We start from the raw sequence: 25,877 nt of genomic DNA, 5'->3' as shown, positions 1-25,877 counted from the left end.
AAACAAAATGAAAGCTGCAATGAATATCAATATTGATAAATAACAAAAAAGATTATTACTCTGTAACAACAGTGGAAAAATTCTCTGTCCCTCAACTGTTCCTTACTCTCAGAATTGAAAGGTATAGTTCACCCAAAAATGAAAATTGTCATCATGTACTCACCCTCATGTCATACCTATATTAGAATAAAAAAAAAAATATATATATATATATATATATATATATATATATATATAAAAAAAAAAAATCTGTTCATACAATGAAAATTAGTGAGATCCAGCGTTGTTCGGACTCCACTAACTTTAATTATGGAGAGTTGAAACTCTTCAAAATATCTTCTTCTGTGTTCCATGGAAGACAGGCATTTAGATTTGGAATGACATGAGGATGAATAAATGATGACAGAATTCATTTTTTGGGTGAACTATGCCTTTAACAACTAAACCCAGAGCAACAACTTTTAAGTTTAAAAAAAAAAAAGTCTGAAGGTGTTTAATTTTATATGTTTCTCTAAATGTATAAATAATGCCAGCCTAGTGATATTAATAGCGTTGGTGAAATAAATTGAAGAAAAGTATATTGAGACAGCATGTGCATTTAGATTTGTGCTCATTAAGTAGATATTTTCCAATCACTTTTTAGCACTTTAATCATTCAAAAAGAAAAGTTCAGGTGAGAATATATAAACTAATGAACGCTTAATCCCACTAGGAGCCATTCTAAAATACAAAAACCCAGAAGATAGGCCTGACCTGTCCCATTACTAACCCATGTTTAATAATTAAAGAGTAGGGTTAAAGTCTTTGAACATGTTCAAGCTTGTCGAGTTAAATTCAGTGCAGTACAGAGGAAATGAGATGATTGAGTTAGTTCTGTAATTCTGAACCACTTCCACAACTCTCAGACTTGAGCTAAATGGGTCTGTGCATTCAGATATATGCTCTGAGAGAGATTCACACACACTTTCATTCTTTGTGTCACCTCTGGCTTTTGGTTTCAGCTCAAAACATAGGTGTAAGACAATAGAGTGTGGAATTTAGGACATGGTCTTAAATATGGGCAAAAACATAAATGTTTGACTATACAAAGGATAGCAGAGTTTGAACATTTCAGCAGTGTTAAATGTACAGCCGGACAGTGTATGTAATGGCACATCCAAATGCTTCATGCAGATCATGACCAAAATGTATAGTGGTCTGTAGGGTCTACGACTTGGGATAATGGCATGTGTGCAATTCTCAATCAAAAACGTACACAGTAAGTGCAGTGTGTAATGCAAAAAGTGGCCGTACTGCACTATTCAACAACATGGACAAATCAACATAACCAGGGTGCAGCACAGTATGAAGAGCAACATCCAGTGTCCACAGTGACTTTTCTGAATTGTTTTGAGTAGATGAACACTGAGCTGCATTAAGTCATGCTTTATTCCCAGTAAATTTCTGATTGGACAAAGATTGCCTTGATTAAGCAATCAGGACACAGTAGTGGCAGATTTACATTTATTGCCCCTCCCACTTCTAAACTGAAACCCACCCTCAGTTCAACATCATAGCCCAGTTCAACATCATAGCCCGTCCTACAAAGCCCCACCCCACCCCCCAAAAAAAACTGTACAGCAAAAACAAATTCATATTGTTTGTCCTCCATCTTCTCTCTTATCCTCCACATATTCTTTGTCCTCCATCTTCTCTCCTCTCCTCCATCAGAGCACTCTTATTTCCACCACGTCATCCTCTATGTCTCTGGAGATCTTGTTCTTATTTGTCTCTTATCTTCTTCGTTTTTAACACTGTGAAAAAGGGAAAGGTTGTTAATGAACGCATGCTATTGTTATTCCAGAGGGCTGAATCAAAACCAGAACCACTGTGCTAAACCTATCTTTGACCTCTCACCTGTTATGCATGAGGTTTGTTTAACAGACCGGCCTCTTCATTGCCTTTCTCACTGGACTTCATCTCCACCACTATATCACCTTTCACCTCCTCAGATGCCCTGCAAGGAGGAAGTACAAGTAAAGAAGAGATGAGAATGAATATGTGGACATGTGGTTTGCAAGTATTGGTTATAATGGTTTACTTACACATCCTTCTTGTCCTTTTTCCCACAGCTCAGCTTGCCCTTCTTACTGAGGAAGAAGAGCAGAGCCACCAGGATGAGAAGCAGCAGAACGCACACCACCACGGCGATCACGACCGCGCTCGAACCCCCCTGCTGTTTCTCCGCTGAGAAGAGCGACCGAGAAAAGAGTTGGAAGTTGATGGTTAATGGTGAGTGTGAAGAAGTAATACTTGTGGGTGGGAGAGGAAGAGAAAGGGGGACACAGAGGGAGAATGTGTGTGTTGAGGAGGGTGGGGAGGAAGTAAACCAGAACAATTACCAATTGTTCTTTTGTTGACAGTAAATGCAAGACCCATAAAGTAATCAGTGATACGGTCACAGTTTCAGAAATTATATGCAAACACACACATACAGAAAAGAAGCAGGGGTTATACAGACCTGTTTTAAACATGGGGTTTCCTTCGAGCAGCATTATGGGAAAGAGAAAGTTGAGTACCATTGAACAGCACACGTAAAAAAAAATAAAAAATAAAAACACTCCAGCATTAACCCACAAACACACACATAACGAGGCCCATCAATGAGATGAAGACGAACACACACACACACTCTAAAGTGACTGCACAAGCTAAACATTTGACAGCACGCTCAAGTATGAAAGGAAAGGACATCAGTATTAAGCGACAAACACCCCAGACACAGAGCGGAAGGAAAGAGAGGAAGGTAAAATAGAACAGAATCCTTTATTGTCCCAAATAAGGGAAAAGTTAAAGGTGCACCATCAACAAAATAGAGGACAGACATCATACAAAGGTCACATACGTAATACAATATACAATATACACAGTGTTTGGAAACCATACATAATATACAGTGTAAAGAGTTGAAGAGTTAGATTATGGAGTATGTACAAGAAAGAATCCTGAGAGGGAGAGGAGGAGCAGAGAGAGCTGGGACAAGTGTCTACCTCGGTTAGTGGCATTGGAATCTGAGCCGTTTACTGGATCTGCACAGATGAAATAAAAGAATGAGGTTTGGAGAACAGCTAACATTTTACACATAAATCTGGGTCTGTTAAGACACAAGGTATGTTCGGAATTGTATACTAAATACTATTTATTAAAATGATTTGCATTAATGCAGAAGCCTCATGCCCAATTAAACTGCGGACTGATAGTTTGAATTGTTTAAATAGAGATATGACATGTCTTCATAATCATACTTTACTTTAAAGTTAAATTGTTGAAATTTCAGAGGTCTACAGAATTCATCTGGATTTATGATGTAAAAAAATATCTGAGTATAAATACAATACTGTTCAAAAGTCTGGGATCATTTCTAAAAAAATATAAATATTGATAAAATATAAAGAATAATGAAATTACTCTGAAGAGTATTCAAGGCCATGCAACTCAAGCACATCTGTGCATGGCTTGAGATTTGACAGAGCAACATTAATGCACGCTGTTTAATATTCACGAACATGGTCTTTTTATACAGTGATGTTGCACTTTGCCCATAATCCCACCCTCTAAAAATTATATATCAGTTCAGGATGACCAATAACATTTTCCGAAAAAGTGCAGTATACAGCCAGAGCACACTGGGTAAGATACGATATCCCACAATCCACTGTGCACTTGTCCTTCACAAGTGTATTAAATGAACTAGAAGCAACATCCATGATTTTTTAGATCTTAATCTTAAGCAGATTCCAAAATTCTCACATTCTTACACAAAATTTGATTAAAAAAAACTTCATAATAACAGTATTCATATTTAGCTGAGATATATGGTTGCTACAGGCTAAATTAACCAGACAACAATAAGGTCATGTGACTGTGTCCCAAAGTACTGTCTGAAAGATAAATACTAAACTAGCTAAAACTGGAAGTTTCTGTCTGATATTTACCCATTGCTGGATTACGAGTGGGGTTATTTTTAACCCAGTCATTTTTAGAGTGTAGTATTCCAATCCTAACATTGCCTCAGTTTTGAGTAGGAAGCACTAACCTGATTTGATGGACACCTTTAAGTTCCTGCTGTTTTTTCCATGCTCATTGTATGCTTCACACATGACACCATTCGCCAGAACCGCAGCTGTGGCCTCAAGAGTGACCGTGCTGATCACCCTATTCCCCACTACTGTCACTGACTACACACAGACAAACAGACAGATGGATAACATTACAAAATACAATGAATAGAGTTTTCTCTGATGTAAATATCAAGTTCAAACCGAATCTATTTGGAGCACACAAATGCACCTCTTTGCCAGAAGGCTTCCAGATGAATTGTGGAGAAGGATAGCCAAGAGCAGAGCAGTTGAGAGTGACCATCTCTCCCACCTTAGCAACCAAACCATTCACTGAACCATCAATCTCAGGTTCACCTTCAAAACAAAAGCATGTGTTTATTATAAGTCGCCAATCTTTGAGTTCATTTGCTTTAAGCCTGTCTTTGAGTTGTAAATTCCTTGATATATTTGTCAGCCGTTCAAAGAGGCATTCAATTAAAACTTCCACATGTTCATCCTAACAAATCTACTTTTCATCTAATGCATCCAAATGTTTGGGTAAGGACGCTAAACACGTAATCTCTTTTAATAGCACAAAAAAAGCTGTTTGGACAGGAGATATCAAGAAACTAAAAAATAATATCTAGTCTAAATAAATAGAATAATGTACATTAATGTGTTTATTCTTTTTGACAGTTTTTTTTTAATGATTATGAAGACAAATTAGGATACCATGGCAAACCAAATTATATAAAACCGATGAAACCACAAAACCTGGCATGGAGGTTTGTTTATAATTACGACATATTTGGCTGCTATTTTTATTGTATATAAGTAAGATAAAACCATGTGACTGTGATGTTGTTTCTGCAACAGCTTCAGCTCTCTTACGCATGAGTGAGCGATTCCAGACACAGCAACGGAGTCGACAACCAGTCAATTACTGTGCTGGAGTCGACTCCGACACTAGGGCTTACAAACGCTATCCATATGGCTCTGAAAACAGTGGCTGCATCCTACACAATAGCCATGACATCATATTCCATGTGCTAGGTAACAGTGGAGAATTTATGGACCACACTGTAAATTCCTCACCATCCTTTTGTGGAAACCAGGAAGGTGTGAACTGCACCCATGAATACTATAAATGCCATGAAGGCGTAAAGAACAAAACCAGGAAATCAACTGTAGAATGAAAGTTTCCCTGATTGCACAGATAAGATAGATGGCACACTGCCTAGTGTTATTGTATATGTCACATACTGCAGGACGACAAAGTGTTTAACTCATGTTAGAGTTTTATTATAGGAATTAGTTCAACAGTAACTGCTCACATTGTTAAGCGGCCTTGGAAATATATCTCCCATTCATTTTCACCAGAGGCATTTCAGGAAGTTGCCTTGAACCAAATTAAAGTGCACCGAGCAAAAGGTCTACGAGGATCAGAAAACGTATGAGTTTTTTTCTTCTAAAACAACTCTACTGCTTTAATGCAACTTTCCATATTATCTAGCTAAGCAAGTTTGGACTCTTTAAACATTCAGGAATTCTTATCAGAATAAAAGTATTTACAAAAACGCAAATGAGCAGCTTAATTAAAGTCTGGGAAATTTGTTACTTTCTTTACACCCTGAGTTCGGGGTGTAAAAATTTAATTTGTATAGCTGAAGCAAATTGTCATGGATCATAATTAGCTGTAAATGTGAATGTTGACAGTGCCATTTAGTTTGTAAGCATTTTGTTTACTGCCAGAAAACCTGAATCATTTAGCTGGTTTATGAAGAGACAAACATTTCCCATCATCCTTCATGGCAGCACAAGAATGATAAAACACACAGATCAGCATCAATTACACACCTAATGTGCTTTCTTTACTCTTCATTACAGAGCATTAGCGGTAAATGGCTTTTTGACATTTGGGGGGGAGAAGATAAATATGAAATAACGAAAAATTACTCCAAATCACTTAAGCGCACATCATATTGTAAATGATTTACAAACACGTAAGAACGAACTTGTGAGGACGTGAACACAGCATTTGTTCCCATTTCCCATTGACAATAAGAGCCATTGTAGTTTTGTCTTTAAATGTTTCATAATGTTTTTTCATTTAATTTTTGATAAGGAGATTTGAATGGTGTTTTACTTACTATTGAGCTCGACTGGTCAGCCATGACACTGGCCTGACCAACATTTTAATATTCTTACAATCGCTGTTACTTTCAGTTGATGTTGAGAAGCAGTGATGTTATTGTAAACTTAATATTCTTAATACGCTGTTAAAAGTTACTCTAGATTAAACAGCATTTTCAAACAAACACGCTTTCCTTCTGACATTGAACTCCTACCTGCATCTAAACAATGTTCCCACAACAGAAACCAGCTGGTATAACAAGTATCAACTGTTTGTTGACAACTCATGTTCTATCTCTTCAATACAACCTGCTTTGTCATTGATGACAGCTTATATTGACACTTTGCACTGATCAACCACAATAAAGCTGTATGTGTCCGTGTATGCACTTAGTACCTCTGACGTTAAGGGTGACATTGGCTTGTTTTTGGAGACCTGGCACTGAAGGTACAGCTCCGACACATATATACACACCAGCATGAGCCAGAGTCACTTCCTGTATAGTAAATGCACCCGAGTTCACCAACATCTTTGAGTCCTATGAAATACAGTGAGATGAAATGAGATGTTGATTCAAATGAGATCTAGTATAACCCACTATTTCTATTAGCCAAAAAGTGTACATCCATATAATATGAACGAATTTTTTATTTTCTCAACCTTATGTCATTCCAAACCCACAAGACTTTATTTTGATGGTCCCTTTTTCACATTCTGTTGACTACAAGTGACATTGCACCACATGTCTACTAACTCTCATTATGTGTTAGTAGAGTATTAGTAGACTGGTAGGGTTAGGGTTAGAATAAGTTGGCATGTACTTGCAAAGGTACTTATTCAGTAGAATGTCTGTTGGAGGACCAACACAATAAAGTGTTAGCAGATACTAGGCAGACAGTCTACTAATACTTCAATGAGAGTTAGTTCACATGTAGTTGCAAAGTTACTTATAGAATGTCTGTTGGAGGACCATCACAGTAAAGGGTTAGCAGATATTAAGCAGACATTCAACTAATACTCTAATGAGAGTTAGTTGACACATAGGTGCAACATTACTTATAGTCAGGGCCTGAAATTAACACCCGACCACACGCCAAATGCGGGTGAATTCTGCAATTGGCGGGTAACACTGTCAATCTACCTGCCACATTGAAAACGGAGTATACTGAGTAGGCCTACTGACATCTTTACGCAGTTAAAACTAACCACATTCCTACTTATGTTAATTCATGTTTATTTGATGCTATAAATTAACTAGAAGGAAGAGACGATCGGTTCACGAGCAGCTTTAACTGAGGCACCACAGCGATCTGTCAAGACACATAAGGCTACAGAGTCACAAAACGGTATTGTCTAAATTTCTTTAAAAATTACCAAATTTTAACGTTGAGACTTTGTTTAATATCAAAAGTAACCAGGACTGTCTTGTCTGTCAGCGTGTTGTCAGTGTCCTCTCTGCTGCGCGATGTGTTTTTCATTGCGTGAGATCATGGTTTGGCGTGAGCGCGGTGTAGCTTGTCGGACATAGCAACAGTAACTAAAGGGGCCGGGTCTTTGCGAAGGTTTTTTTTTTTTTTTTTTTTTGCAACTGTTGTTCTTTGACATTTAAACGAAGTCAGCCATTTCGTTGGTTTTTAGCTAAAAAATGTGGTGGCACATTACTGGAGTAAAGAAAGCATCTGTGAAAGCAGCGCAGTTTGAGTGTTTCGGAACGCATGTGATCGGAGAGAAAGATGAGGCCCTTCTCTGACTACGTTTGAATGTGTGAGTTAAGTATTAAACTGTTGGTGAGATGAGATGAGATAATGCAACGCTGACATAGGCTACAGTACAATGACAGTTGCACAGATGTTGGGAGTTGGGAACTGGTGAGAAAATGTCCGGTAGCCTACCCGGTAACTTTACCAGTAATAACAATATTAATTTAGTTCTGCTTAACGGTTCCTGAACGCTGTAACTAACAGCTGCCCAGCCATCAACACAGCCGCGTGTGATTTGTTTACATACGAGCTGCACTAGGTCTATATATGTATTCTAAGAGTTATTATTACTTGTATGGATCTCGTTAATAACTTGACAGCACTTAAATGTGTATTCTTACAAGTTAAAGAACAAATGTTTGTGCAATTCCTTTTTTTCACCTTTTATGAGGCCAAAAAAAAAAAAAAAAAAAAAAAAACTGGCTGGTAAAAAGTCACTGTGGCGGGTGGATTTTTAAATCCACCTGCCACAGTGGCTGGTGGTCAAAAAAGTTAACTTCAGGCCCTGCTTATAGTGAACAGAATGTACAAAGGGGACCTTCAAAATAAAGTGTTACAGACTTTGATTCTTCTTTGAAACAAAAATTAAGATATTTTTAATTAAATCAGAGGCTTCTGTCCCTCCATTGAAAGTCCAGGTGTCTTAAATTGAATATGCGATCGCTTTCTATACGACCTTTCGTGTTTACCATATGTGATGCGTATGTGTGTTTTTATATGCGAATAAAAGCTTAAAATAAATCTGTTCATTATATAAAGCAAAAGTTTCTCTCCACAAGACTTGGATTAACACCTTGATTAACGTTTTGGATCTTTTATGTTTAGGTTACCTGTACTTTCAATGGAGGACCAAAAACATCTCATGTTTCATTAAAACTATTTTAATTTGTGTTTCAAAGATTTACCAAACTCTTAAGGGTTTGGACCAATATGAAGGGTAGCAAATGATCAAAGTGTTCCACTCTAGGAACAACTGGAGAGGGGATGGAAGCTTGTTGAAGTTTATACTTGCCTTTACCCAGTGCACGGTGTAGGCATCAGATGACTTGGTCTTACACTGAAGCTCCACAGTATCACTTTTAGAAACAATCAAGGGGCCTTTGGGAGTCACTTCCACAGGGTCAATATCTGACAGAGTGACACAAGAATGAATGTAGCTATGAGGTGATGGAAAATTCAACTAAACGTGAACTTAGCAACTGATCCTTTTTTAAGCCCCACCCTCAAACATTACTGACAAACCTTAACAACTGCCATTTGCCATTTTCTCAGACAAGCTTTTGCTCTTTTCTAATGTATCTAACATAGAGAGGATCTGGGTGTTTCAGTATCTTTGTAAAAAGATATTGTATTGTCATGGATGAAAAAAAAATGTATTTGTGTTGAAAGCAACTCAAGTGTTCACAGCAGCATAATGAATGTGTTGTATAAACATTAGGAACAGTTGTGTTCCCTTGTGATCGCTTTCAAATGATGCTCTTTTCAGTTGATGTTGAGAAGCAGTGATGTTATTGTAAACTAAATCTAAAGCTATTAAAAAAATATTTTAATTAATTAAAATAAAGCTGAAATAAAATAAAATAAATATAAGATGAAAACATAACAAATGAAAAAGAGAAACAGAAATATTACTTTGGCAAGTGAACTGAAATAAGTTTAAGTTCAAGTACTAAAATTACTTAAACTAGAACTGAAATCAAATTAAAGCTAAATGGAATTATATACAAACTGAAAAGCACTTAACAAAATTACTAAAACTTAAGCTAAAATTAAAATTAAACAAAAGAAAAAAAAAATACTCTAATAGTAGCCTGTATAAAATAATACAAAAATAACAACAAACATAAACAAAAATAATAATGATAAGTGTTTGCCTTGATTGCCATGACAGCTTTAAATGAACTTTTAATTAACATATAAAATGTCACGATTCATTCCAGACCATGTAAGAATAATATCCAGCCAATTTTTAACACATCATAAGCACATTTTACTGATAATCACACTATTCTTGGAAATCTCTTTTTTACTGTTCTGTAAATCTTGTCTGAATTAGCGATGGTAATGAAGAATGTTTAACAAAGAATCAGTTATGCGTGTCATTTAATAACTTGCCCACATTTGTATTTATCATAGAGTTTGGAATACTTACAGTGCACGCTTAAGTGTAGATTTTTGATAAGTTCGACATCATCTAAGGCATCAAAGTCCTGAGCTTCACACTGATAGTCTCCAGTATCATTTCGAGTGACACTCTTCATATGTAATGTGCCTTGCTGTCCTGTCAGTGTTGAGCCCTTACAAGTGAGAGTAAATAATGGAGTGAAAATAATATACTAGATCATTTGGTTGTGATTTACATATTACATGTCCTCTCACCTGAATTTTAGTAAAATAAAACTCTGGCTGAGGGTTTCCATCGGTCTCACACACCATCTCCACATCATCCCCCTCTTTGATTGGCCCCTGATTCTTCACTTTGAAGTAAACATTTTCTGTCGAATCTGATTGGAGGAGAGCACAGGATGAGGAGTTTGAGATGCATGAGGCACGGGTTACTGTTTCTTTGTAGTATGTGTGTGTCTGACTCACAGAGCAATGAGAGGTTGAATTTATCAGAGTTGTCATGAAGGGGGGGTTTTCCAGGCATGCGGTATTCCACCGTGCAGTGGAAGACTGATTTAGCATCGGCTTTAACCGGCTGCATGTACAGCGTGCTGGTGATGGTGTACAGGCCTGAGGCTTCCTTCACCGAACTAAGTATCATATACGTTTCTGAGAAAAAGAGAGGAACAAGATTAAATTTACAGTAAGAGATCTAAAAGTGTGGGAGGAGTCGCAGAATGCTAATTTAACAGATACATTATATATGTATATATTCTTTAATATAATATATTACTGCTCACAAGTTTAGGGTCAGTAATTTTTGGATGTTTTGGAAAGAAGTCTCTAATGCTCACCAAGGCTGACATTTATTTGATAAAAATACAGTATAAACAGTAAAATTGTTAAATAATATTTGAAAAATGTAATTTTCAGCATCATTACTCCAGTCATGAGTTGCATGATCCTTCAAAAATAATTCTAATGTGCTGATTTGGAGCTCAAGAAACATTTTTAATTTTCAACAATTCATTTTTTGTTACAATGTAATTGTTTTGGTTTTTGTTTTTTTGTTTTTTTTTTGGGGGGGGGGGGGGGGGGGGTGTCAATTTTGATCAATTTAATGCATCTTTGCTGAATAAAAGTATAATTATTTTTAAACAAATGGCCCCTAACTTTTGAACGGTACTGAATATAAGTCCCCCATTTGAATCCTAAATTTTTGGACCCCACTATGATCCCAGTAATACTGCAATGGTTGGGAAAGAACATTTAAAGGACTTTAAAGAGCTGACTTATTCTGACCACTTTTCAGATTCTGCACTTACTTTCCTTTTGGCTCTTTTCTTCAGGCAGCGGATTGTCGTCTTTAAACCAGATAATACGAGGCTGAGGGTAAGCATTCCTGCTGGTGCACTTGCCCACCTAAACAAACATACCACACAGAAATTTGACATCCTAGATGTTGTTATAAGATTTTTGACAAGCTTTTCATTAAGTCATTGTAAGGCTGCACAAATGAAATATACATTTCAAGACTCATAGCTATCATATATAGCTAAAACATCTACACAAGATTCACCTCAGAGGAGGAAGTAGTGTCATGACTGACAGGGATGGCCTGATTATTGTCTGTTATCACTGGCTTCTCTGGAGCAACTGTGAGAGGAAAAGGGAAGATCATTTTCATTAATAACTTAAATCAAGTCTGAGATATGGTTTCCTAAACCAATTACATGCAAATAGCCACTGCAATTGGCCATATAAGTACCAACACATTGAGGGGGAACTCAATGAAAGAATCATGACAGCTGATAACTGGCTCTTTAAAATGTGCACTAAACCATATATACCCAGGATACCCATTTATAATTTTCTTCTTCAACTTTTTATCATTATTTTAATGAATAACTGCTGCCATGATCAAAAGAAACATACACAAACATCTCTTTTAAATAAAATTCAGTTTACCACCTGCTTTCTATGCGCGGTAATACCGTAACGTTAAATGTGTCAGTCAAATTGTGCTGAGTTTTGTGAATATGGCACAATATAACGAGCCTAATTTGCATGCAAAGGCACGATTGTGTCGAAAAGAATGACATTCACTCAGTTTAAAATGGTTTTGCCAGGTATAACTGGATTGGAGCTAGTGGGTGAATAAGAATAAGGTTTTTGCACTTAAATACCTTGTGCAAAAACTTTTGTGAATTTGCTGCTTAATTTTGCCCATGGAAACCTGTAAAATTAGCTAAATATGTTAAAAAGCAAATGCATTAACACTATGACACTTCCAGCTCCATTTCCAAATTACACTGCAGCCACTCCCCTACCCACCAATTCACACGCAAGGTCACCATATCACTGCTCCCAGCTGTCATCTGGTTCAAAAATAAACTGAATCATTTTTAATAACATTAACAGTCATGCCATTCTTCCCAGAGCACTTAGATTCGGTCGGTCTCTCAGTCACCAAAGCATCTTTCTCAAAAATATTTTAAAAAGACACTTAAAATAAAGACCCAGCACAGAGAACATGTGTGAGTTTGCATGGAGATAGATGTCTCTTTCTCCCTCTACATAAGGACATGTCCCTCTGGTGCAGCCATTAGCCATGAAGCAGGCAGCAGCATTCGTCTCCTGGGAGGAGATGCCATTGTTTTCCAGTCCCACTGCTCTCATTCACAATTATTACAGCCATTACTGCCTCTCTCGCTCCATGCAGTCTGGGATGGAAAATGAACAAAGAGTCTGTTCTGCTGTTTTCTCTGATCTGTGTCTCACACACACACACACACACACACACACACACACACACAATACTACGCAGCATACGCCTCCTACACACAAACAATTGTCTAGTTTTCCATAAAGTGACCCTATCACACACAGCTGGGGGGGGGGGGGGGGGGGTCTCTAAAGAAATAATGAATTGCTGAGCAGGGGGCTGAAAGTTCAATATACCATCAATTGTGATAAATATGCCATGTACCCTGACTGAGGTCTATAATATATAATATACATACAGTGTTACACCACCTTTTACAGTAAACTCAAAGTTCATTCTATGAAATGGGTGCCATCTCAGTGATTAAATATAAATATATGTTTAAAAATCTTTTTTCAGTATAATATCTTATCATTCATCTAACCATTTGAGAAGATTTATTTGTTAATCCTATTAAAATATTTACATAAATTTTAATATAATTAACAACTCATTAGTCAATATTTTGTTTTTCAGAAACCATGAAATCCATTCAGAATTCTTTTAAGAATGGAAAGTTCAAAATAACTAATAATAATTATTTTTTAACATTATAAACGTGTTTACAATTTAACATTTTAATGCATCTTTGTTGAAATATTCCAAACTTTTGAATAGTAGCGTATTAAACGTCATTTTTCTTGTTCTTGTTTCAAGTTAGTGTATCTTGTTGTTTTACGAATGTTTCAATATTTTTACAGGAAAAACAAGCTCATCTTTTTACTGTGAATTTTACAGTTGTCAAATTCTGACAGTTGCAGTTCTGACAAAAAAGTCTGTTTATTCTAACATCTATTTTAGTTTATGTATTATTTGGCACACAAGAAACATGATTATAATATCTAGCTCTACATTTTACATTTGTGCTAGTCAGCCAATCATGAAGACTCTACAGAAAACACACCTCAACCCATCACTGATTAGATGTTTGTGTTTTCTCAGTATAAGATCTCTCAGCATTTCTGGGATCAGCGAGGCAAGGACAAGCAGCTCTGCTCTCAGGTCAGTGGTCATTAACACAGTGCTCAATGCACATAGAGCTCTTTGGCTCTCATAATTCTTAAAATGACATCCATCAAACATGACAAGCGCAATCACTCTATTAATCAATAGTGTCAAATGCAATCTGTACGGCCATAATTGACCCCGGGCCAACTTAAAACAACACCCAAGACTAATGAATAGGGGTAAAAATTGCTGGCCATATGTCCCATTGAGTTTATGGAAATTGTGAGAGGAGTGGATACAAGCACTCAAACCAAGTATAGGCTAAGCTAATAAAGACGTAAGAAATATGACATGCATTCATTTTCAGTCAGACTTACAGAAAACCTTGAGCTGGGTCTCAGCGTCAGACACCCCAAGAGGCCCTGCGGTCACTTGGCAGAAGAAGCTTCTATCATCCTCCACCATGACTGGGGAGATGGAGAGGGACAAGTCCTCTCCCATGTTTAAGCGTTCTGTCAACGGTGTGCCAGCGTCAACACCAAAACCTTGCAGAGACTTGTAAGCGATTTGCATTCTTGCACCTGCGACTTCCTGAGGATGATGGAAACACAAATTCATCAATGAAGTAAAGAATTTAGTCATTAGGATTCTTTAACTATATTTATATATAGTATACTATGTACTTAAATCAAAAAATAAATAATTGTACAATGTACTTGTATGTTGTATTGCAAATTAGTTGAGGTGGGTTAAGGGGTAAGGTTAAGGACGGGTTTGGTGGTATGGTTAGGTTTAAGGGTGGGTTAAGGGGTAAGGAAAGGGTCAACAGTGTAATTATAGATTACATTTATAAATTTAAAATGGTTTATTTAAACAAAAATAAAAAACAGAAACAAAAAAATAATTACAGCTGAAATTACATGCAGGTTACAATGTAAAGTATGTGCAGAGTAAGTGCATTGTATCAAATGATTCATTTAAATGTTAGTACATAGTAGTTAAAGACACTTAATATAAAGTGGGACCCAACATTTTACATGATCCGTATATAAAATAAGAAAAGCAAAACAAGTGAGAGATTAAATGAAAAAAGTGATTCATGTACTCACAATGTACCACTGGACCACAATTTTAGAGGTTTGCTTAGAGATGTTGTATCTGCAGGGCAGAATGGCGGTCTCTCCTTTAATCACTTCCACCTCTGGGGTCACAGTGACCTTTACAGAAGCCAAACATACTGTAAAGAGAAGGAAAAAGAGACCAAAAATTACTTGTGTGATAGCAATGATGTCTATTTTAATTGAGAATTGGGATTGTTTTGGCGGGAAGGATCGAGGGCTGGATGGGCGGCAGTGAACAACACTCATAATAATTTGCCAGACGGCTTTTCACTGCAGCAGTCTCGGAGTCACACGCAGTGAGAAATGATCCACACGCTGTGAGACTGAAACAGCCATTGTGTTCCCGCTGCCTCCAAACATGAAGCCCAGCTGCAGAGAACCAGGTGCAAGAGAGAGCAAGAAAAAAGACTGCTGATAACCCTTTGCTCTCGTGAAATCGGGTAGTAGGAGTCCACAGTAGGGCTGGGTGATATATTTTATAATCCATAATATATTTGCAATGATTTTGAAGGCAATATGAAAACTGAGCAACATCATGAATATTTAAATATTTTAATGCGTTTTTAATTTCTCCATTAAGTTGTCTTTAAAAAAAAATGTTATGCAGCTTGAGATGGCTGTGAAAGATATTTTAAATGTGTCCATTTTAATTCAATAGCTTCATTAGCAAAAATGGTGTAGAAATTCTATTCATTTTAGTGAATCTTTCCAAATTGTCCGTTTTAAATTATGAATCCCATAATCTCCATTTAATCTTATAACATTTCTAATTGCTGTTTATTGTTTCACAGCTGTTCAAAAGATTGGGGTTCGGTTTACAAGTAAAAAAAAAAAATAAATCTCAGCAAGGCTGAATTTATTGGTACAATTTATTTGATTTTATTTATTAATCAATTTTTTGGGGTAAAAAAAAAATTGAAAACATTAAAATAACTGTTTTCTATTTGAATATATTTTAAAATGTAATTTATTCCTGTGATGGCAAAGCTGAATTTTCAGCATCATTACTCCTGTCATCAGTGTCACATGATCCTTCAGAAATCATTCTAATATGCTGATTTGCTGCTCAAGAAACAATTATTATAATCAATGTTGAAAACAGTTTTGCTGCTTAACATTAAGACTTTTGATCAAATTAATGCATCCTTGATGAATACATTTCTTTAAAACAAAAACAAAAAAATCTTATTGACATTTTAAACAGTATATTGGTGCATAGCTAGACCTATATTTAATATTTATGTTTAATAATTTTCCTTTATATATAAATGATTAAATATAATTTTTCTTTGTGAAAAACAAACAAACAAACAAACAAAAACTGTAGAATAGATAACTAGATTTTTCAAAACACTCCGAAACCCAGATTAAGAGTAATTTTGTGTATATGTAAAATGGCCATGGAGTTGCTTTGTTTAGAAATATCTCAGGAGTAGTATGGCATCCAGACAGACAATAATCTCTTCTAAGATCCTCCCTCTTCCCTAGATCCCTCAGGCTGATAGACAAAACACATAAACACACCCACCAGCATATTCTCATGACTCCCACCAGGAGCACAGAACCCAAACAACCAGCTCATGATCACTCTTATACAGTGCACGCTGTCTGAAGGGTTAAAAACAGTTCAGAAGAGAGCAACTTCACATACTGAGCTCTACAGAAACAGTGAAACAAAGAGAGTCTGTACTTTCCCTTTAAAAATAAATCAGCACAACAGATGAACCAAAGCACAGCAGTCAGGTCCAGAAGTTGAAGAGTTCTGCATTAGCACTCAATTAACACTGAAATGGGCTGATATGGACAACACAACACAAGTCATCTAATGTCATAATACAAATGATTTGTGTATATTCGCTAGAAGCTTGTAGTAGCTATATGCGTGAATAAAGTTCAGAGAGCCTTACAATTGTGTGTGTGTGTGTGTGTGTGTGTGTGTGTGTGTGTGTGTGTGTGTGTGTGTGTGTGTGTGTGTGTGTGTGTGTGTGTGTGTGTGTGTGTGTGTGTGACATTCCTCTTGTGATTGACAGAACGCTTGACAGATCTCAGTATGTTATAGTGGGGTCTCCCTTACGTTTTCCTCTGTAGTCTATGTGACATTCAAAAACAATACTCCTTGTTCATATCCTTTCTCATATTAACTGTCTCCCTTGATTTAACTCCCTCCTACATCTCCATCACTTACTATCTGGCCCTGTCCCAAATGCCAGCCTTTGCAGTGATGTAGTTCATCACCGACTGTTTTGTAATATCCACTGAGAGTATAGTGATCCAATAGTGATCCAAAGGTCATCGCAAGGTCACAAGTGCACATTAAAGAACTGTTCACACCAAAGACAATAACTACAATAACAACTATACATTTTTAATAATCGTTATTATTCTTTGAGGATATGGAAGTTCGCACCAACATTATAATGATTACTACACAGAAACGATATCATTGGAATCACTTTCAGAATGATTTTTACCAGCTGAACGTTAAAACACTTACAGCCAATCAGGATCCATCCTGCTTTAACCCCCTGAGGTCGGCAATCACGCCGGCGTGATCTACTCGTTTTTTTTTTTTATCAGTGCAAAATACTCTGTTGATTTTGATTTTACATACTTGTGTTGTACATCATTCAAAGCTGTTAAATGTCTTCTTTTATTTGTGTACACTCATAATAAAAACAAAATGTTGTGTTTTCCGTAAAACAAAGAAAATAAACATGATGCGCGTTCTGCCGTCTCTCTCAATGTGAAACTCATTCTGAAACGCGACAGAAAATGACCTGTAACTCAGCGAATGTTTGTCACACAGACTTGAAACGCATGTCTATACAACGCTTGGAATCTCTATTTTTAAAGTATGTAAATAATATAAAAAACAAATATTCTATTTTTAAGTAATCCATACGAAAGCAGCGGCATGTACAGTTTCTCAAACGCGTCCTCATTAAATTTAATTTGAACACGCCTACGAGCGCACGAGCGATTGACATGCAAATGATCCATGCGGAGAAACGCAGACCTGTAAACGCCCTCATCACCTCAAAACAAAGAAGCAGAGACTTCGTAACTTACTCCTTACTGTGTTTGAAAGACGCGCCAGAGCTTACATTGGATTTAGGCTACCTCAGAAGAAGAAGAACGCGATTTGAAGACAATAAAGATTTAAGGTAAGACATTTTTACATATTAGTTTGTTATTGTTGCATAAATGTCACATTGCAGTTGAACTGTTGCTAGATATATGGGGAATATTATAATATTTAGACCCGTGTTTACTGTTAAGCCTACTGTGTTTGTGGATATCTGGTCAAACGTAGATATGTATGGTAACCATAATGTTTTATATTTGAGCGCGATCGCGTTTGAATGTATCAGATTTTGCAGCGCGATCGCGTTTGAATGTATCATTTGAACATTTGAAAAGCAAAACGCACCAAACGGCTTCATGTACGCACCAAACGGCTTCATGTTTTTACTATTATCTCATTTCATATCATCATAACGAATGGAAACATTTGAAGTAACATGATAATCAATATATTTTTCTCTAGCTTGGTTGTTACTGAAATATTTTGGAAGATTTATACTGCTATCTATTGTTATTATTATTTTACCCAGCACTGCGCATAGCTTATGCCTACAAGGCACAACAAACCTTGTGTTCATTATATTATATATTGTTGGAAACATTTGTGTGTGTGTGTGTGTGTATTTTGTGAACTTTAAAAAGCAATTTTAACCAGAAAAATCTAATATTTATTTCCAAAATCGTGCAGGCCTTTCTCTTGATATCAGTATGTTCACTTTTTTTTCAGGGCCCAGATGCCACTGAGTCCTGCCGACTTCAACATTCACATGAGTCTCTGGAACATGAACATGGTAAAGTGAAAATCAAACACCTTGGAAATTAAAGGTATGTATAATGTTTTTAGGAATGGCACAAAGGTCTGTCTTTGAAGTGTTTTTTTTGGCATTTGTTGTGTATCTTTGGGTTATGTTGTGTTGTAAATAAATCCAAACAATTTAAAAGCCATTCTTTTTTAAATCTCCTCATTTACAGTATTGTGCAAGGTTGCTCAGAATGACAGGGCTATTAGGAGCTATATTAGGATAGCTCCTAATAGGGCCGTTGGGGAGGTTCTTTGTCTTTCTCAGGTGAGAAAAGCTTACATATTAATGAGCTGCCGCATAAGGCTTTCTAACACAAAACACGTCGTAAAATTTTTAAATCAATATATTGTCTTCTCTGAATGAGCAGTCAGGGTGATTTTCACATTGTTTTGGAGCAAATATTCTAGGCTACGTGATACAATTTTCAAAAGTCTTGTGAAGAAATAATCAGTATGGGTTTCATGGCCTTATTTCAGTGAGAATTTTTTTTTGTATTTTCACAAACCACGCATAAATGTCATTATCTCAAAACTACAAACTTTTACATACATGCTGTTGATATATTGTTGTAGCAGAGTTTGTGCTGAATACAGTTTAATTAGACTTTAGCCATGAAAATGTCACAAGTAACAGAAATAACCAGAAATGTCAGAGCATGTCAGAACACCTCCAGGGCCCAGAAAACAGCTCAGACCTCAGAGGGTTAAAGAGGTTGAGCATTTAAAGCAGCAGACGACCCATGGACGGGTTGGTAGGAATGCTTTGGAAACCTGTGTTTTCATTCTTCAAAACATTTTTTTTTTTTTTGGTTGTCCTAACTTTCGTATTACCTTTTTTTAGTTACACAGAAGAAAGAAAGTCATACAGGTTTGGAATGACATGAAGGCGAGTAAATGTTGAAAGAAATTCAGTTTTATGTGAATTATCCCTTTAATATATCTGTTTAAAACTCACCCCATTCTGATCAATACTACTTCTTTTCTGCCTAGGGGAGCAGCTGGACAGACTGAGGGGCAATTAAGGGGCAATTAGTGCCTCCTCTGTTCAATCTCCCCCTCAGCAGGGGCGGGATGGGGTGCGGTCAAGGGCACGTGCGGGTGGGTGCGAGTCATAGCAAGTGGTAAAGATAATCGGATTTAAAGAAAGAAAGACAGCATGCGTGATCGGCGGCGAAAGAAGCAGATGGACAGGAGACTTTCTGACTGTGAGCAGCAGACACATCGACAGACACTCACACTGAGAGGAGACCGTACATACACACACACACACCCTCACATTCAGTATTTATGAAGCGCATCAGGTCGGCACACTGCATTCTGAAAACTCAAGGCAGTTTTGAGACAGATGGATCATTTCAGTACTGGCAATTGCTGGCGAGACAGTTACAGACAGAAGCGGGCCAGTCAACTTCAGAGAGACAGAGAGCTGCCACTGTAAAAGACTTCTGTTATACCCCTGAAGTTCTACCCCAAAGTTTTAGCTGAATACTATCCCTCACACACGCGCACACACAGTAGGAGAACAGACGCTGCTGTGATAAGAGCCAGCTGCCTCTCCACTTCAACTTCCAATGTCTGTCTTTTTATTTTTGTCCTCTTTTTACTAATCTTATACCTCTCTTATATAACAGTTCTTGTCCTCAAATTTGATTGGTTCAGTGAGCTGACAAACAGTACAACAGCACTGACTTTTCACTGCTTCTATCAGTCTGCTTGTCTGTGTTTGCACGTTCCAGACAAGACTGTCAGTCTGTATTTTAGTTGTGGTTAAATTTTAGGTTTCTGTTTCCACAGGTTACATCGCTACGCATTCAGGAACGAAAGAAGTGACTTATGAGTGAATCGTTGAATCATTCAGTCAATCGTTATTATTTAAATTCACCATGAAATCGAAATTGGCTATTTTTATTTGTTTAATGGAATGTTACAGTATTTATTATAAATGATTAATACATGCACATCATTATTTTCTAAATTAACGTGCCTTCTAATCTTTAATATAAAACATTAACACCCCCCCCCCTCAATCGCAATTTCTTTTTCATGTCGACTTTCATGTCGACAAAATGATATTATTTGTGTAATATGTTTTAAATATTCTTTCATAATATATTTCAAGGCAGAGGCTATTTACAGTGTAAATTGTGAAGTTTCTACCAAGTGTACAAAAGCAACAAATATAATCTGTTTACACCAAGTGCAAATAGCAATATGCCATTCACAAAAAGAGCAAATTTAAGTACGATAAATTGTGTAAGTAACAGTGGGCAGACTCAGTGCCATTTTTAATCTAACAATATGCCCTCCCCTCTATTTTATAACCTCATTTTTTAATGTTCTGGCTGGTGCCAACACATGCACACACAGAGGGACTGATGTATTATACAAATGAATGATGTGTATACAGTACTTTTCCACTGGGCGGACATACTGTACACTTTTGCAGGCCTGCACACACATATGGTTTGATATGTGGAAAGGTGATCGCTCCCTCATGGCCAACAGTTTCAAATGTAAACTCAATTTTCCATTAACACCCTGTCACGGGTACATCATCTGTCTCTTCTCTGAGGGCTCAAGCAACAGGAGCAGCACTAACTGTATGTGTTTCAATTGGTGCTCACATGTTTGAGTCCGGCTTGCAACAGTTGCCTCGCAAATCTTATTCCTTCATTTCAAAATGACCTTAGGTCAAAAAACATCTCACTCCTTAAAGCTATAGTTAATTGTTGTTCACTGAAAAACTGAAACTGAATTATGTGTTTGGATGCTGCACACAGAGGTTATAAACTGTGAGAGAGTGTCTCATGGGAGTGGTTTGAGATGTGGTGTGTGTGTTTGTGGCTGGAAACACAAAAACCTTCTAAGGAGCCCTGTGGCTGATCTTAGTGACTGTAAAAAGTCATTTTAACCGTTGCTGCCCACAAACGATGATAATCTAACAGTGCTCTGAAAGTATCTTCACTCTGCATTTCTATATCTGCTTGGCCACTTTCAGTTTACATTTATTATTAAAATAAAACTTGACCTTTCACGCTTCTCATTTTATTCTGACTACCTTTATTATATCCAGTCCGTAAAATAACCTCCTGAACCAAATCCTGTTCAGAACAGTCTGAATGGATAGAAAATGTCTAACTGCATGTGACAGTGGGTGAGCACAGCTGAAAGGTTTCATTTATTCAGAAGGATCTGTATGAAAACTGCCTGTGCATCTGACACAACCAGCGAACACAGCTGAAATCAATCACTGGGGGCAACTCGTTTTTTTGTTTTGGTGAACATAACATAGGATAAATTCACTTGAGAAACTGCATAAGAGATTGTCATACTTCAGAGAATTTATTATGATTTAAACGCGTTTTATTTTTCTCAGACCACTGGACAAGAGTTTTTCTTGTTGGTTTTTCTTGTTCAAAATGTACTGAGATTCATGCTTTTAAATTCTCAAATAAGTTCTGGTCTAACTTAAAACTGCAGTAATAATTGCTTATAGGCACATATAGAATTTGAATTAACTTTAACCTCTTTAAGAATTTTTTTCTAGACCCTCAAGTATGGATTCTGCATACTAACCCAAGCAAAGAGATTCTTATATTTAAATTATATAAACAGAAATGCATTCAGACACAAACAACATGAATATTCATGAGAAAATATCCACCCACACATGTGTACAGTACACAAACAGAAAAAGTGTTAACCTTGCTGATTTTTATGGAGAGCTGTAATTTTCAGCGATTATGTTGTGCTGAACATTATTGCTATGGCAACAGGGTAGCAGAACTGCCGATGGGGAAACAGCAGTGAGTGGGAAGGGAAAGTATCAGTGCTACCTCAATGTCAGTAGTTACAGCTGGATGACGTTCACTACTGCCGATGCTGACAGCAGATGTCAAGACTTAAATTTCAATCCTTTTGACACACAAAGTTATTGTATGCATTTATTAGACTTAGAATATAGTGTAAAAGTCATATGGCCCACTTTTAGGGAGATTTATTAAACTAAAAATATGACATTGTTTTTGTTCATTGAAATAAAGCTGATTAAAATAAAATATAACTATTTGATGGAAAAAACTTCCACTTTTAAATGCCTTGGCAACTAACTAAAATAAATCATTTCAAGTAGGCTACTAAAATGACTAAAACTGAAATAAAAATAGAGTTAAAAATAGTCAAAATGACAAGCAAATCAGAAAACTTAAACTAAAATTGAATTGAAAATTGAAAATAAAAACGCTTATTCAAAATATTAATAAACATAACAGTACATAGATAATACTAAATGAACACTTCTGCTTTTCTTTTTGGTGGTATCTTTAGAGCTTGACACTTTAACTACAGTGGCCAGTAGTTTCTTCAACAATTCAAGAAACCATGCAGATTTAAAAAAAACAACAGCATGCAGACTAAAGACTCACAAGACCTCAAAAAGACCTGTGAAAGCTAATTACAAAACACTAAGAAAACAGCTTCTTAAGAACAGGAAGTGGGTGGGAAACTTCCTTCCTGACATCTTCCAATAAGCTGCCAAATACAAACAGAGTAAACTGCAGATAAAGAGTATCTGTGAGTATGTGTGTGTTTAATGGATGTGGAGGGTGGAGAGGGGCATGATGGGTCCATGTAAGGCCTGACATCCATCATCACTGCCATGATGAGACAAGAACAGGTGCACTAGCACCAACAGCAGCTGCTGGCTCTCTCGTTGACTTTGACACACACACACACACACACACACACACACACACACACACACACACACACACACACACACTGGCACACAAACCCTCAGTCACAAGGCAAAGAGAAGAGATCAGGGTGAGCAGAAAAAGACAGACACGTACTGGAGCAGGAGAGAAAAAGAGACATAAGTGAGAGAAAGAATGAGAAGTGAAACTGGGGATGAGTAGCAGGAAATTGCCAAAAGCAAAAAGACAGGAAAATTAAAGAACTAAACTTTTAGTCCATAGGTTGAGCTACACTTAGAATAGCCAGACATTTATCCTACAGTCACCTATTACACCAACAAACTGAGACAAATTGAAACCATGTGAATTGAGTCACCCTCGTCAGACCCTCTGAGCATTTGTTTTGCATTTCGGTACGTTTTGTAAAGTTCATGTGTGAGCCAGTCATCAAACGAAGACATTCCTCATTATCAATACACTTTACTCAACTTATTTGATAATTCCCGTTTGAGTTAAGCACATGACTGCCATAAACCAGAAAGTGGTCACATCTGAAGCACATCTTTCCCTGGTTAGACTGCACTTACACTTTCACTGACATAAGACTAAGGCTTGAATATTTACTTTAAGCGTTAAGGCTTAACTGACTGAGATTTAAAGACTGTCTGTGTGTGTGGTCAGAGTCTTCTACTAAAACAGAACATCAAAAGAGCATTTAATCTTTTGGCTCCAGCCAAGTGCTAAATTCCTCCGCCTCATGCATCTCTCTGTTTTCCTTTTGGGACCGTGGACCTGTGACAAATGACGTTATAGTATATATTTACAGTCATGCTGTTATGATTGCATGCTATTGGTTGTTAAACATTCAGCCATACTTTACATCATTGACTAGCCTTACAGATTTCTCTGCACTTTAGTGACTCTGGTACACAAATCTTAGCAGACTCCTTCCTTCTCTGTTCCTCTTTCTCACCTTTGCTAGGTTAAAGTTGCTGTCAATTGCAGTTTGAAACCCATTTTTACATCTGTGAAGTGGTATATTTCCAAATTAAAAGAGCATTCAGTAGTTTGGTGCCAATTAAAATTTGGTTGCAAATTAAAAATAAATTGTGTTTTAGTGAAGAGCGATCTGAGTGGTGTACAGTCACATAAGACTGTACTAAAATGGTTTCCTTTCAAAAGTTTTCAAATTATGTATGATGTGGGTCATTCCCCTCAATGTATCGCCATGTTGAAACGATGTGACCCACCATGTTTCTCTAAATGTTTCTCAGCGAACCTCAAACTTTTTCCCCCAGACCCCGCCCACACATAACTGCACACACACCTTAAAGCCCCACACAACCAAAACACATAACACATGCACCTAGATCACACCTGATATAGAACATAAACAGTCTTGAAGACTTGAAGCACATTAGAAAAGTAAAAACATGATTTCGTATTGACTAAGTCAACCAAAATGCTTATTTTCCAGGCCCTTTCTCTCTCGATGATAAAGTAAACCCAGGACACTCTAGTTTTTCTATAAATAGGTAAATAGTCTCAGTATCTTGATGTCTGAGGATGAACAGTGGGAAGTGGGCTACAAGGTCAGTTCACGCTTGGTCTTTTGTGCTGCTGGCATTCCACCCCGCTACTGCTGTCGCCCTGACAATGGCACCACGAGTCAAACGCATTCAATCTGAGGGCCAGCCCTAACAACAACACATAACTTGAGAGAAAGAGGAAAGAAACATCGGAAACTACATTTACACAAATAAAATGGAGCAATGTGAAGATCACATTACGATGATCTGTATGATAAATTAATAAAAGATGGGTGTTATTAAGCATGCACTTCATCATCAAATGCTAAATCTATGTAGGGGATATATTAAAAGCTATCCAATACACTGTTCTGCATCTATAATTTATAGTCTGGTTAGTTAGGCTGGTGCATTTTGTCTAAGAAGGTTATGCCGCAAATCCAGAATTAATAATTCAGACAAAATATATCCTCTGCAGCCAACACAGCTGATGTTTTATTCTTTTTTTACTAAGTAACTTAAAATTTAAATGAGGAAAATATCCAAATCTTAGATATGTAAGCTTGCACTGCAAGACTATATATAGAAGCATATCTGTTTGCTAAAATGACACAAATTATATCAGAATACATGATGTATGTCACTTAAACTGATCATAGTTCGTTATGCGGTCAGCAAGAAGGGACGGAGCGCAATATTAGGGCCCGTCTCGAAAGTTTCAAATGACCTGTTTCAGGAAACTCGATTTGAAATCGCCTCTAAGGAACTGGAATGAACCTCACATGACATTGACAAAACTGAAGAGATGGGATTCTTATTAGGGCATGTCAGCAAAGAGGCAGATATGAAAAAAAGA

The 25,877-nt window shown here is 36.9% G+C and overlaps 1 protein-coding gene across 2 annotated transcripts in view; it reads right to left on the bottom strand.

The window, feature by feature from the left end:
- Positions 1–594: 594 nt before the first annotated feature.
- bcam (basal cell adhesion molecule (Lutheran blood group)) overlaps positions 595–25,877 on the bottom strand; it is a 54,122-nt gene continuing 28,839 nt past the window's right edge. The window contains exons 2-17 of one of the 2 annotated variants that reach the window (XM_079893616.1): positions 14,901–15,028; positions 14,169–14,382; positions 11,659–11,735; positions 11,405–11,501; positions 10,566–10,748; positions 10,353–10,477; positions 10,126–10,270; positions 8,986–9,101; positions 6,610–6,751; positions 4,330–4,454; positions 4,076–4,217; positions 3,030–3,068; positions 2,501–2,521; positions 2,085–2,226; positions 1,897–1,996; positions 634–1,793 (exon numbers count right to left, since the gene is read on the bottom strand). In XM_079893616.1, the coding sequence (XP_079749742.1) occupies positions 1,900–1,996; positions 2,085–2,226; positions 2,501–2,521; positions 3,030–3,068; positions 4,076–4,217; positions 4,330–4,454; positions 6,610–6,751; positions 8,986–9,101; positions 10,126–10,270; positions 10,353–10,477; positions 10,566–10,748; positions 11,405–11,501; positions 11,659–11,735; positions 14,169–14,382; positions 14,901–15,028 (1,793 nt within the window). In that variant the 3' untranslated portion in view covers positions 634–1,793; positions 1,897–1,899. Of the gene's footprint in view, positions 1,794–1,896; positions 1,997–2,084; positions 2,227–2,500; positions 2,522–3,029; positions 3,069–4,075; positions 4,218–4,329; positions 4,455–6,609; positions 6,752–8,985; positions 9,102–10,125; positions 10,271–10,352; positions 10,478–10,565; positions 10,749–11,404; positions 11,502–11,658; positions 11,736–14,168; positions 14,383–14,900; positions 15,029–25,877 lie in introns of both variants that reach the window. The other variant, XM_079893617.1, reaches the window with a different exon arrangement.

Source organism: Squalius cephalus (genome assembly GCF_949319135.1).
Source record: "Squalius cephalus genome assembly, chromosome: 15".
NCBI lineage: Eukaryota > Metazoa > Chordata > Actinopteri > Cypriniformes > Leuciscidae > Squalius > Squalius cephalus.
The sequence above is the reverse complement of the archived record's forward strand: the minus strand, read 5'-3'. Positions and strand labels throughout refer to the sequence as shown.